The 15,269-nt window shown below is 40.5% G+C and overlaps 1 protein-coding gene across 1 annotated transcript in view; it reads left to right on the top strand.

The window, feature by feature from the left end:
• Nucleotides 1-7,214: 7,214 nt before the first annotated feature.
• LOC132825663 (uncharacterized) overlaps nt 7,215-15,269 on the top strand; it is a 29,095-nt gene continuing 21,040 nt past the window's right edge. Inside the window, exon 1 of the mRNA XM_060841038.1 lies at nt 7,215-7,340. Within this exon, the coding sequence (XP_060697021.1) occupies nt 7,215-7,340 (126 nt within the window). The remainder of the gene's footprint in view (nt 7,341-15,269) is intronic.

Below are 15,269 nucleotides of genomic sequence, written 5' to 3'. Positions count from 1 at the left end.
ACAACAGGATCTGGACCAGGTGGGCCAATGGGCTGAGAAGTGCCAGATGGAGTTTAATTTAGATAAATGCGAGGTGCTGCATTTTGGGAAAGCAAATCTTAGCAGGACTTATATACTTAATGGTAAGGTTCTAGGGAGTGTTGCTGAATAAAGAGACCTTGGAGTGCAGGTTCATAGCTCCTTGAAACTGGAGTCCCAGGTAGATAGGATAGTGAAGAAGGCGTTTGGTATGCTTTCCTTTATTGGTCAGAGTATTGAGTACAGGAGTTGGGAGGTCATGTTGCGGCTGTACAGAACATTGGTTAGGCCACTGTTGGAATATTGTGTGCAATTCTGGTCTCCTTCCTATTGGAAAGATGTTGTGAAACTTGAAAGGGTTCAGAAAAGATTTACAAGGATGTTGCCAGGGTTGGAGCATCTCAGCTACAGGGAGAGCCTGAACAGGCTGGGGCTGTTTTCCCTGGAGCGTCGGAGGCTGAGGGGTGACCTTATAGAGGTTTACAAAATTATGAAGGGCATGGATAAGATAAATAGGCAAAGTCTTTTACCTGGGGTCGGGGAGTCCAAAACTAGAGGGCATATATTTAGGGTGAGAGGGGAAAGATATAAAAGAGACCTAAGGGGCAACTTTTTCATGCAGAGGGTGGTATGTGTATGGAATGAGCTGCCAGAGGACATGGTGGAGGCTGGTACAATTGCAACATTTAAGAGGCATTTGGATGGGTATATGAATAGGAAGGGTTTGGAGGGATACAGGCCGGGTGCTGGCAGGTGGGACTAGATTGGGTTGGGATATCTGGTCAGCATGGACAGGTTGGACCGAAGGGTCTGTTTCCATGCTGTACATCTCTATGACTCTATGACTCTATGGTCACAACTTAGCCATTCAAGGGAAAGCCATTTCCAGATTCCTGCTCCCAATATCGATTCAATCCTAAGATCCTGTTTCAAATCAACGACCTGCTGTACCAGTAACACTTGCACCATTGAATCCACTGTGTTTTTACAACCACACCTGCCCTGTCACAAAGCTTTGCTTTTGTTCTTTCCTGGCCTCCAGCTCTACCCTCACATTCCATACTTTATTAAAGTCTGTTCCATCTCATGTTTTATCCAATTTTGTCTGAAAGAATCGTAGAATCCCTACAGTGCAGAAGAAGGCCACTTGACTTATCAAGTCCACATCGACCCTCCAAAGAGCATCTCATACAGATCCCTACTTCGTCCCCATAAACCTGCACTTACCATGGCTAACCACCAAGCTTATTCATCCCTGAACACCATGGACAATCCCAGCATAACTAATTCTGCACATCTTTGGACTGTAGGAAAAAACCAGAACACCCAGATGAAACTCACACAGATATATCGAGAACATGCAAACTCCGCACAGTCACCCAACATTGGAATCGAACCTGAATCCCTGGCACTGTGAGGCAGCAGTGCTGACCATTGAGCCACCATGCTGCAGAAGATGGAGCTGCTGCCCGTTCCTCACAATGACAGCCAGGGCAGAATCTCTCTATCATTGGGATCCCTACTTCTCCAGCCCACAGGTCAAGTCAGCTGTGGAACATTGAACAACAGAAAGATTTTGAGGAACCACCAATAATATTCCAGTCAAGAGATATGCCACAAACAGGAAAACCTTATTTGAAATTCTAGAACTAGACCCTGTCATACCACCAGGGAGTAGAGTATTGCGTACAAGGCCGGAGGTCTCCTCCTGGTCTGGAGGTTCTAGCAGAAAGGTGTACCCAGAAGGCACCAATTCTCACTTGCCTTCCCAATAGCTCTGTATCCTCAATGAAGTCAGTGCTCATGGTGCTGATGTGAATGCAGTGTTACTGCTGGGATTGCAGCCTCTGTGCATGCAAGTCAGATCTTCTGTTCATGACTAAAAGCTAAACGTCAATGAACAGGTTCTCCCCAAGAGTCTTCTAATGTTCATTTCTAGACACTGGAAAATAAATCACAAGCACAAGCACATTTCCTTTTGTTTTCACTTTCTTGAATATGTAATACCACAATCTCCAAGACGTAAAAGGCCCCTTCGATTTCTAGTTATAACCTTACACATACATTAAAATACTGCATTTATATAGCATCCTCACAGTGCTAAAGTATCCCAAGGTAAAAATTTGAATCGTTGTATATTTTATTATGTTAGCTGCTATATTTTTAATGATTTTGTAATGGTCATTTACTGTTACCATTTAATCAATTATTTATTGAAATTCCTCAAACTACGCACATAGTCCTGTCCTGAGTAAAGGTCTGGATATCACCGGGCCACTGACAGCAGCAGCGAAGAATTGGACTCCAAACATTTTGAGTATAAGATCTGGTCAGAACCAAGGGTGAATTAGGTATTTTCTGAAACAAGTTTTACCAGATTCCAGCAACTCAACTGGGTTAGCGAGAGAAAAAATAGACTGGACCCAGGCTTCCTTCCAGCTTAAGTGCACCCCCTGGAGTTGAGTGAAACAATGGCATTGAGGTCCTAATGAAAATAGTTATGGGTGGAACAAATGTAGGGCGAGTGAAAGAAAAGCATTTCTTTGATGATTTAGGGTTTATTGCTTGCATTAATAATGAGCTGAAAATTATTAAACTTTTGTCCTTGCAGACGCACAATACCTCAATAAATGCTGTGTTCCAGTAAGATAATTTCACAACTGCATTGTGGGCAAGTCTTTCTCACTATCCCATAGTTACAAGACACATTGTGCAGATAGCAAACTCTACACGAATATACAAGTGGCTGCATGAATCATTGAAATTTCATCTTCCTCAAATGTATTTTTAACTGAGTGCCTAGTTGTTGGAACTCACTTCTTTATATTCATCAGTCATATCATACAACAGCTACAATTTTAAAAGAGTTCAAGTATTTTGTAGGCCATTTTTGAATCTGTGTTTCTCTAAACTGAGCTTAAACACATTCCAATCTCTTCTATAATTTCCTTGGACATTAATTTCTGTAAATCATTAAATATTTTGTGAATATATTTGACTGAAGAGGTTTGCAGATTGTTTCGCCAGTGTGTTCTAAATGTTGCATGGCTCTTCCATTTGATTGAGCTCCCAGTATCATTTGGGTTGTCAGTGGAGATGGGAGACCCAGAGACTGTCAGATGGATGAACCCCCAGAAACCTAGGCTGCTCTTCTCATACTTTCCAGTGAGAAATCAACACAGTCAGTTCCAGGAATAAATCACCTTGCCCACCCTCACCACTGGATATTGACGTTTGGTACATGGATTTGATAAGAACATTTTCAAGGATGTATAAGAAAAATTACAGAATGTAAAGAAATGTAACAAATGACAGAATATTTCCCGACTGAATTAACGCTTTGAATAAACTGAAAGTGAAGTGAGAGCAATTGCCCTTGACATCAAGCATATGACACAGTATAGCATTAAAAACCTTGATGAAACTGAATTGGGAATTGGGGTGGTGGGGGACTCTCCATTAGTTGGAGTCATACCTGACCGAAAAAAGGTTGATTCTGGTCATTGGAGGTCAGTCTTCACAGCTCCAAGTCATCATTGCAGGTCCTCAGGATATTTCTAATCAACCTGTTCAGACCTGGACAGCAGGTGGGATTTGAACCTGAACTTCCTGGTTCAGAATGGGAACACTACCACTGCTCTCAAGAGTGCCATTTCCTCAGGATAGTGTACTCTTCATATGCTTTATCAATGATCTTCCTTCCATCATAAGATCAGAAGTGGGGATGTTTACCAATGACAGCATAATGCTCATTATGTTCATAGTTCATAATTCCTCAGACACTGAAGCAGTCAATGCTCAAATGTAACAAGATCTCTACAGTATTCATACTCGGGCTGATAATGACAAACAACATCCATCCCACACCAGACAATAACAAGTAACAACGAGAGAGAATATAATCATTCCCGCTTGAAGTTCAATAGCATTTCCATCACCGAATCTCCAACCACCACCATCTTGAGTGTTACCATTAACTAGACACTTAACCGGTTCAGCTTATAAATACTGTGACTAAAACAGGTTGGGATATCTGCACAAATAACTGACCTCCTGACTTGCGAAGTTCTTCCACCATTTATAAGGTACAAGTCAGAGGAAGTGTTGTGTAATACTCCCCACTTATCTGGATGAGCACAGCTCCAATAATACTCAAGAAGCTTGACACCATTGGGACAACGCAGCCCGCCCATCGCCTTCAACGTTCAACCCACCACTGGCGCAGTGACAGCAAAGTGTATGAAGGATGCACAACAGAAACTTGCCAAGGCTCTTTTGACAGCAGCTTCCCAAAGCACCTAAAAGAGAAAGGGTATCTGCAGGTTTCCCTTCAAATTGTACATGATGTTGAACGGTATTGTTGTTCCTTCATTACCACTTTGCCAACAAACCTGGAACCCACTCTTTAACAGTACTGGGCTATGTCCGTATATCACAAAGACTGCAATAGTTTAAGGCGATTGCTTGCTTCCACCTTCTAAAGGGCACTAGAGACGTACAACAAATGCTGGGAGTGACAGAAATGCTGACATCTCTTGATGAATAACAATACTACATCTCTTACATGCAGCAAAACAGATGAATGATGATTCTGGCAAAAATAAAAAATTCCCATGTCATAAGACAATACAGAAGAAAATTCAACGGAGTCACAAGTCCAATCATTGGTTTGCGCTGTTAGCTGGTATAAATTGAATTAAATGGCATGGAATGAATACCCAATAAATTTTAATGGTCCCAAGATGCGGAAGGGACAAAAGACCAGTGACACTGCTCCACAGGTGAGCTGTGTGGGGTAAGGACTGAATCAGGGTCAGGCTTTACCGTAATGCCTACAATAACTTGGCAAGTGAAAAATTGCTCTTTAGATCACAGATTGACTGCTTTTCTTCAAATCTGTCAACACCTACTGCCCAGCTTAACTCCTGATTGGAGTGCTATGTCATCGTTGAGAATTATTTACAGAAAGGTACAAGCAATTACGAGAAAACTATTTGTCAGTTAACAGTGCAGCCGAAGTGGATACAGAAGTATTTTCCACCCACCCCTTGGAGATCTGAGTGCCTACCTGACTCTACAGCTATGTCTCACCATCTGACACCTCCATTCACCAGTCTTGAAAAATGCCACAAACAAGGGAGCTCAACCACACAATTACCTGTAACTGATAACCTTATGAAGTGAAACATCAGCAAGGTTGCAGGGAAAAGAAAGCAGAGAGGATCCAGTGCACTTGTTGTGAACTGCAGAGAGCCAGCACAGACATGATTATAAGTGTAACCACTCAGATTACTATTATTTTCCCTCAGTTACAATAAACACGATTAAAAATGTATTCTAGCTAATCTACTGGCATTTGGCCTTTTCGCTTGAACTTGCTTCTTCTACAGTTTATCCATACTTTCAGATTTATTCTATCAGAAAGAACAATCAAATTTTGCATTAAGAAGCTTTATAATAAGTAGCATTGTTTGATTACAGAAGTTTAAATGCATGAATAGGTTGCTGATTAAGATAATGAACACTCAGTGCACTAAAATAATTTAACCATATCATTTCCTGAAACAAAGAATGCTTCAATAAGAATGAGGGCTTTCCCTGATGCCCAAAAATGCCTGGAGAGTCAGATGGCATGTTCAAAATCAGTGACTTTCTGGAATGTAAGAAGTCCTGATCGAAAGTCAATACTCGAGAAGTCAAGTTACACAATTAGAAAAAAATTCACTTGGCTACTGGATTCATCTTGAATTAGGTATTTCCAGTTTATTCCCCAGATCTCATCTTTGCTTCATCACACAGCCATGACTCCCTATCTCTGCCCCCACCCATCTCCTCGTGAATGAATCTGTCTCTGTGTCAACCACGAGCTTGCCCTCACGTTTTTGCAGTTTAGGATTTACAACAAGTATCCGATTATCCCCAATTGTCATTCTCTCCCTTCCCCATCACATTGATAAACAGCAGGGAAGAAGAGTTGAGTAGACAATACTGCGCTATCTCACTAGTTCAAGTTTGATTTTCCAAACGTGATGGATATTGGTTCGGCTGTGGGTAGGGAACAGGCAGAAATGTGGAACAGCAATCTCATTAATCCGTAGCTCAGCTCGGGACAGGCCAGTTAAGGTGAATGGGAGTTGATTCAGCTCAGTCGGCCTATCCACAACAAGCGGACTATTCCCAGACAATCTCAAACAGCTCTCACAGTGAATTTGGTGGTGGTCTTAGGACACAGCCATGGTGTCCCTATCTCTCGAGGTATTCCCTTCCTCCGAACCTTTTGGATAAGTTCAAGTCCCATGCCAGAACTGGCTCCTGAAAGACTCCTGTTCTCCGGCCACATCACTGTTCCTGAAAGGGTAGCAGGTGAAGCTACACTAAAAAGAAAGTCCCACTGCACACACGTGAAAAACCAATTACTGCCAACGATGTGCAAATTCAACATAAACTGATTCACCATGCAACTAAAAAGGTGTAATACTGTTCACAACATAATTTTGGCTAATTTAACAACCAGCCAGAGCCGCAGCAGGAGCAGAGATAGACATCTATTTTGTAGTTTTTCTGGGAATAGAAAACAGGGATTAGGAAGAAAATAAAAACAAGAACAAAGCCCTGTTCCAATGTATTCATTAATATAACATTCTTGTAAAAAAATTCCATTGTGTTGTATGACAGGGAACTCAGCATATACACCCCATATCTGTGGCTTCTTTTGTATACTGCAGGTGCTGAAAATGAGAAATAAACCCAGAAAAACGCTGAGAATATTCAGTGGGTCAGATAGCATCTGTGGAGAGAGAGAGTGAGTTAATGTTTCAGGTCTGTGACCTTTCTCCTGCTCTCGGTCTACTGATGCAATCTGACCCGGAGATTATTTCCAGCATATTCTGTTTTTTTCTTCATTAAAGGTAAATGGCTGGTTTTGAGGTTGACATACGTATGTGACTTTTCACATTTCCCTGTCTTTTCTCTCAGTCTGGGACACTGTGTCTGTTAAAACAATTGTAAAATCAATAAAATGTGTGTTTAAAGACACTGGGGGCTTTGGAAATGTGAATGGTTAAAAATAAAACCATCCTTTCAGACATAGGCACTTCTAAAAGTTTGGTGAAGGCAGGAATGAAGAATTATGATAGAAATATGTATCAAATTTAAACCAGCACATTGTGCATGCTAATGTAACTTATAGCTCAAGTATGTGTTGGGACTCTTGTGATGCAGCTGCAGTGTCTACCTCTGAACAAGATATCCTGGTTCATGTCATACCTGCTCCAGAGATGTGTAATAACATCATTGAACAGGTTGCTAAAAAAGTAGTGAAGGTAGGTCCTGTTCTTGGGTATGATAGATTCTCATGTTAACCAGCAGTTCATCCCTTCCTCCATCACACTGCGTATTCATTCTCCATATCAACAAAAATTAAATCAAAAGCCAACATGGTTAGAAATATTCCAGTTGTTTGAGTGTGATCCCAATTTTAGGGAGGCATTTCAATGGCTGTATCAATGGTTGCTGTTTGGAGCAGCTTCTTCACCCCATCACCCAGAAAATAAAAGATCCAACAATGAGATGGGGCAGATCAACATGTAAGATCCAACCTCTAGATCGCAGAGGGAGGATATGTAAGCAAGATGGTCAAGTGAGTTCGGGTTTTTGTTAAGCTCTCAGCAAGGAACAGCATGCAACAGGGCTCAAGGATACGCCGTGTCCCATCTTTGAGCTATTTCCCTATCCCTTGCTGGAGGTACATTGACTGAAGCAGGGATCAGAGGTGAGACAAACGGCTCTTTCATTCTCCTTTCTGATCCTGGCTGTATCGTGGCAAGTGAGGAGATGACAGCAACCCAGTTTTGCAGACTGGGACATTCCAAGGTCCTGGACTATATGCTGAGGGATGCACTAAAGACTGAGGCAGCTGCCGTCAAGGTGCAGTGGGGAAAGTCCACTGTCTGAAGTCTTTTTAATGAAGTTGAATGGGAGTTTATTCAGTTCCCACACCCCCTAGTGCTTCGAATGCATGCAAACATAGGCTTGTATGTTTAAGAGATGTCTTTGGCTTGTTTGCATAGAGTCAAACTCCAATGTTTGTTTGTTTCTTTGAACAGAACAGAACTGCTTTTGGGATTATGTACATATACAAAGATATTTCCATGAATAAAGTATATTTTTGAAATAAAAATAGAGATCATAAAGGAGGGGTGAATAAAAAGAGGTTAAATAGTATAAAAACTGCATCTAAAACTAGTATTTGTCAGCACTGTAACCGACTATCACAGCAACCCACTGGAGATTGGATTATACAGTCAAATCAAATTAGTTTCAGTTCAGTCATTACAAACCTTGGAACTAACTTCTGTTTTCCCTCCATTGTTGCTGCATAAAATTCCACCAAAGCCTGTGGAGGTCACTCTCAGATAAGACAAATGTCTTCATAGCATAGCTCCACCCACCCCCAACCCCTGACTTCAAACAAGCAGGGTGTTCACTTCATGGGAACGCTATTCCAGATGACAATCTGTATAGCTGGAACTCACTGGAATAGTCAGTAATAGTCAAATCTGCAAAATGTGAACCCAATAAATGAAGAAAATGCTGTAGCACAGTAGTTAGAATTTGCAACCTGGGAGCTGTTCTTCAAATCACCAGAATGCAACCCTGCAGTGATAACAACGTACAAATTAAGATCAGAAGTACACCATTTGGCCCTTCAAACTAGCTCTGCCTTTTAAAAGACCATGGCTGATCTGCTTGGGTCTCAACTTGCATATTCCCATCCATTCCCAGTAATTCCTGATTCCCCTGACTAACAAGAATCTATTCAGCTCTGACTTACAAATACTCAGTGATCTCGTCTCCAACTTTCAGAGGCAGGGAGCTCCAAAGTCACACAATCCTCTGACAGAAAACACTTCCCAAGTTTTAAAACAGTGCCCCCTATTACTAAATGTACCCATAAGAGGGAACATCCTTTCCGCATCGATCTTGTCAAAGCTATTCAGGATCTTGGAGAATTTTTTTTTAAACAACCTTTTCAGATATGTTATTACACATCTCTGAGAAAGTGGGGCTTATACCCACGTCTCCCGGCTCACAGGTACAAACACTACCATTGCAAAATAAGACCTTGATATTCAGGATCTTAAACACTTCAATCAAGTCATACTTATTCTTCCAAAGAACAGTCTAAAAACCTATCTTTATAAGATACTCATTCCAGGTATCAATCTAGTAAAAGTAGAGTTACTGTAATTCTACCTGAGTATAGAGCTGCTCTCTTATTACAGAAAGAGAGACAGAGAGAGAGAGAGGAAGGACTAGTGACAGTTTAACTTGAGAGTCACCACACCTCATGTTGGGATACGGGTTGAAAAAGAGAGACCTTCATGTTGCTGGTGTAGGAATTGAACCCACATTGTTAGCATCACTCTTCATCACAAACTATGAGATAACCATCAGCTACCCAATCACCACCCAGCAATCTAACAAACCCCCTCTGACCTGCCTCAAATGCATTTATATCTTTTCTTAAATAAGTATCACAAAACAGCACATTGTATTCAAGAGGTGACCTCACCATTTCCCTGTACAACTGAAGCATAGTGTTACTTTTATATTCAATTCCTCTCATAATTAGGGATAACGCCCCATCAGCCTTCTCGATTTTGTACTAACTTTCTGTGATTCATGCACAAGAACACCCCAATTCCTCTAAATCTTGGATTTTCTAATTCCCCATTTCTACTTTTCCTGCCAAAGTAAACAACTTCACATTTTCTCATATTATACTCCATCTTCCAGATTTCTGCCCTCTCACTCAATCTACCCATATCTTTCTACAATCTCCTCACACTTTCTTCATAATCCTACCTATCTTAGTGTCATCTAAAAATTTAGCCACCATGCATTCCCACCTCTCGGCATGCCCTCCTAGCCAAAGATTATTGCTGTGATCCCCACCAATATATGATGAGAAATTCTTAATGTGTGGTAATAATTGAAATTACTACACAGAGACAGGTATCCCATCAGCATGTCGCCCTTTATTTTCATGTGTATAATGCTTGACACTGATCCAGCTTCTTCAGAATGAGATATCAGAGTGAACAGAACCTCTGACAGTCCTGTCTATATCTGTTAGCCAGGGCTCCTTGATTAGACCAGATTAACTGCCCCAATCAGGGAATTCATATTCTATGAGGTTCATCTGGCTGACCTCATTACAATCAATACAGTAATCCATTCTTCAAATAAGACTTGTTTTAGTGTCTATTTTAAGCATTATTATTAAAGCAGTGAAGATGTCTGCAAACCGGTATTTCTGCACGTTTGGAAATAGGGTTTGGAAATAACCAGCCCAATTGTGATGGGGGAAGGGGAGAAATTTATAGAGATTGTTGACGTTCCAGTTGATTTTCAGCAGTGAAGTGAAAGTCAGCTGTCAATCCCAGCTCCTATCCATGTCCCACCCATATCTTGTCTCCCCTATCCATAGTTTTTTGACTTGACAGCCCTAATTGGAAGCTTTCGATGCAGCATATGGCCCGGGTTTTCGACTTGTGCATTTGACAGCCCGTGATTTTCCCTTCTATTAAAATGAGGTGGGGGGGAGGGAGTAGGCGGGTGGAGACAGGATGTCAGCTTGGCTTTAAAACTTCTCCCAACAAGTTTAGGAAATGTAATGCAAGGTTGTGTTTCTGAGGTGCAATCTTCACTGCCTAACGAAAAGACTTAATGCAGCTTTTAAATTGATCAGTCCTTACGACCCTGATTTGTGTTAGTTTTGTTTCCACAGTCAAATGACTGTCTCCTCACTATCTACGGTTCAGCTTTTATCTCACTAATGAATCCTGGAGTCAAATGCCGTGATAGCTTCTACAGGGATTCTGCAATTATTTTCTATTGGATGCTTTACAAATGTTAAATAATGAGACATGCAGCAAAGTTTCCCTTCGTCTCAGTCACATCAGAATGCTGCTCCCATTGATGTAAGGCCCAGGCTGCTGTTCCTTAATAAACATGATGTCATTTTAATTTCATTCACATTCCTCCCAGACAGCTGCTGTCAACATCACAGAGTAAAAATACCAACTTGCCTCTGACAGCTGCCATTTGAGGCACTTTGTTCTATGCCTCCCAGAAATCTGTGTAGTCACTCACATGTTCCAACGAGCATGCTCACTCTTGGCAAGGAGTGTACAAACCACAGAGTATTGCATCGCCCATCTAGCTAGGCTGTGCACAGTTATCACCAAGGTGCCACCAGAGCTTCAAATCAAATGCTCTGGCATCCAACGTTCTGTTGAGTTAGAATAACTCGTACTGCAATGTGCCTTTAATTGGCAGCCTCTGAATATTAAAGTCAGGAATAGGAAAGCGGAGGAGGTCAAAGTTGACTTCGCTGTAAATCTGATCCCCAATGTCACTGTGCACACATTTCATCCATTCACCTGTACATGTAAACAAAACGATTCATCAGTAATTGTGCTGACAATTTTTAATTACAGCCAGGCCACAGGAAGTTAAGAGACTAAGCTCTCTACCTTAATTGCCAGTGCTGCTATTTTTGGTTCCAGCTGTGCTTTAAGTCAGTGAGCCAAGTCAAGGGAGTCACATCTGTCCCGTATGTTGTCTACAATGTCTGACTTCTTCGTTCTCCCATGTCTGTGATTGGCAGTTACCAACACATTCCAAATACAAACAGCATAAAATAAACTGAAGCTTATAACTGGAAATGCATACACACATCCGTAAACCAAAGCATTTGGAATAACAAAAGCTTCTTTAAGTTAGCTTTTGTCATCGCACGTATCCCTGTTTTGCTTGAAACTCCACATGCGCTGATTTTCCAAAAGGGATAGGTGGCTCATTAAAGTCCTACTGTGATTTCCTTTTGGATAAGTTCCTCTTGTGTACCTGTAAGGGATACAATATTGATCCTTGTTCTCAACACTGTTCCCTTTTTTTATCCAAAAACATGAACCAAGGTCTAGTGATTTTATTACTTCAGTTGAATATCCCACAAAAAAGACTAAAGCTTTGTGGCAGGAAAATCAATTATACTGACCAAAAATTAATCAATTTTGATTTTATTTTTGTCCAGAAAAATTGAAAATGCGTGGCTGTCTTAAATCCCTGCTGGAGGATGTGAGCTGATATTAATATTGACCAGAAGCAACTTTTGACAATAAGTCTGCATTAAAATGACCACCAGGTGGGAAGCACCCTCCCCCAACTTTGTTCTTTTTTTAAAATGAGCCTCCCCGGTGGACTGTTCTCATTTCAAAACACTGGCTTGAGCAGCATGCAGCTTAATCATGGTAATTTTTCCATAATTAAGTTGTAGGTGTTATGGAAAATCATTCAGGAAAATAAAGTTAGGGAAAAAGAACCAGCTTCTGAAAACATGGAATGAAACAATATTTGGCCACTGTCTCAAAATTACCTTCAGTGCTGCAACCAGGCTGGCATTACCGCTGAGTCCTGCTGGAAACAGAGCAAGTCTATGAATGAATATCAAGCCAGACTTTGCCTGTGGCAGTCTGCATTAGAAATTCACCCTCCATCTATCATGAGCTTTTACAAACTGGAGCACCTGTTTTCTAATTTGAGATGATCATTTTACGAGCAATCAAGCTAAGAGAAAACGTGTGCAAAGGCTTGGAGAAAACACTTAACTGTCGCTGGCAGTCACCCAAACAGCAGCTTCTGTGGGAAGTCAGACACAACATCTGCACTGAACATACAGAGCATCATCAACAAACATGGCTGATGTGTCAAAATGGACTGCCAGTCCTGCCTTTTACAGGCACCTCTTCCATTCCACTCCTCGGTTGCTGTTTCTGTTCAGTTGGTTGAAGTGCAGGTCAGAACTACTTTCTTAGCTTGTTAAAAAGTAAGTTACAGACTAATTTAACAGCCCATTGCTTTAACACAATATACCCAATTCTGTACTAGTTATACCTGACAAAGGATACATTTGGGACATTACGTCTCAAGCAGGGGCCTGACATAAAATAAAAATCTATTTATACAACTACCTTGTGAAAATGTTCATTTCAATATTCTAAGCTTCAGAATTATTTCGAGTTTTCATTTGTGAATGATGGAATTTCCATTATCAACCAAATATTTGAATATTCAATCATATGCAAAATTAGATCACTTGTTAAGAAAATTAACCTCCACTACTGTGTACAATGGCAGAATACTAAGTGAACTCCACTCTGACTAACTACTTTAAACCCAACTGCAACAACCCACATAGTTAAATAATAAAGCCCAGCTGCACGTTGTTTAAATTAAGTCATATTTCAATTAATTTTATATATGTTCCCTTTTAATCACACTTTATTTACATTCCATGATGGTATCTGGCTACCCTGTGTCTGCTATAGTTATTTTAATTAACCAGTTTGGACATGTTATGACACATTTCTGGTGAGGCACTTGTGACTACTACACCTAAGTCAATATTACTCCAAGAAAAACAGAAAAGATTGCCATTTAACTAGCCCCTTAACACATTGGATTGCAGTGAATTATTAAATCTGGTAATGTTTTCTCATCAACAATATTCCATCGGCAAAAATGAAATGAATGGTAGGAAAATGAGTCTTTGATATTCACCTGGAAAAGAAAATGGGACCACCGAAGTTGAAATATGATGTTACTTCTGCACTTTAAAGACTCTATGCTAAATTATGTAAGCACTACAAAAAGGCATTGTTTGTATAAGTAATAATCAGTATTTGTTTAATATTTCACTTTATTAAACAAACTACAGTTTGCTCATATTATTGCTCATAAAAAGCACACAAAGGATCCCCACATGCTTAATAGAAAAATATATCATGTGATAAAATAAGAAATTTTCAAGGATAGCCCCTGGCCTGGACTAAAGAAGGTGGTCATAACAGAACCAGCAACTTCCTCAGTATCCTCAATTTAGGAATTAGTGGGTACGAGGTGGGCTGTAGTGAGTAGTTATTGGAAACAATGCACCAATTTCAGGAAAGAGGAGGATCAGGCTTGGTCATAGTGCCTGTAGCAGTGAAATGACCTGCAAACATCATGGCAAGGCATATGATGAGGAATGGACAGATTCTAATGGCATGTGACCATGTCCATATACATGGTACAACTTTTAGCAAAGATGCGATGCAAGGCCAGGCTGGGTGGGGCTGGATGTGTCTGGAATAGATGCATTCTGACAACCTCATTACAACTGGATTTCTAAGATTTGGAGATGCTGGTGTTGGACTGGGGTGTACAAAGTTAGAAATCACACAACACCAGGTTATAGTCCAACAGGATTGCTAAGAGATATTCTGAGCTCGGACTGGTTACTCGCCCATAACAAAGATCCAAATTAAGGGGTTTGCAAAACAATCAGAGATGATGCAAGGAGAAACTATTTTTATGCAATGAGTGGTTAGCATCTGGAAAGCACAGCTTGATAGGATGGTAGACCCAGGATGGTTGCTTTCAATTCAAAATTGGATAACTACACAAAGGAAAAAATAATTGCAGGATTATGGGCAAAGGAACTAATCAGATTGCTTTCAAAATGCAGATTCGGTGGACTGAATAACCTCCTTCTCATCCTCTAAATCTCAGGACAAAACTTGCATTTTAAGACTTGGTCACATTCACAGGAAATGGGTGCCTTAATCTAATTGCAAGATATTGCAGCATGTAGTGAATTTGATGCCTGTTTTATACCCTTACATACTTTATCATATGATATTGATTGCCATCAGTGACAAAACAATAGGCTAAGTACTTAATTTTCCATAGATTAAGATTTTTATATTTTTTATTAATGTATGTGTATATATGCATTCATTGGCACCATTATGTCAAATAGTACTCATTAGAAAATCTAAGCCTAACACACAACTGGCCCGGACTTGGCCAAATCAGCTGAAATAAGATCCTCTCTGCAGACAGGTCTTGAATAGACCATCTCGATGGCCCTCTGAGAAATGCTGTCAATGCAGATGAAATTTCCAAGAGAATGCAAAGCAGTTATGCTGACTGCAAGCAACCTGTGCTTCTTAGTAAGCAGAACAAAAGGTGCTAATCTTCTCACCTACTGTTTAGCTTTCCGAGTGGTTTATGTCTGTGACACCCGGGAGAGTTTGACATGCCTGTTCAGTTATGGCAAATTAAACTATAGCTAAGTTTTACTCAAACTGTTGGCTTAAAGCCTGCACAAAATCTAAACTGAACGTATAATTCTGGGTAGCTTT

Source organism: Hemiscyllium ocellatum, chromosome 21 (assembly GCF_020745735.1).
Source record: "Hemiscyllium ocellatum isolate sHemOce1 chromosome 21, sHemOce1.pat.X.cur, whole genome shotgun sequence".
In the NCBI taxonomy this organism is placed as follows: Eukaryota; Metazoa; Chordata; class Chondrichthyes; order Orectolobiformes; family Hemiscylliidae; genus Hemiscyllium; species Hemiscyllium ocellatum.
This window is presented reverse-complemented; position numbering and strand designations above follow the sequence as displayed.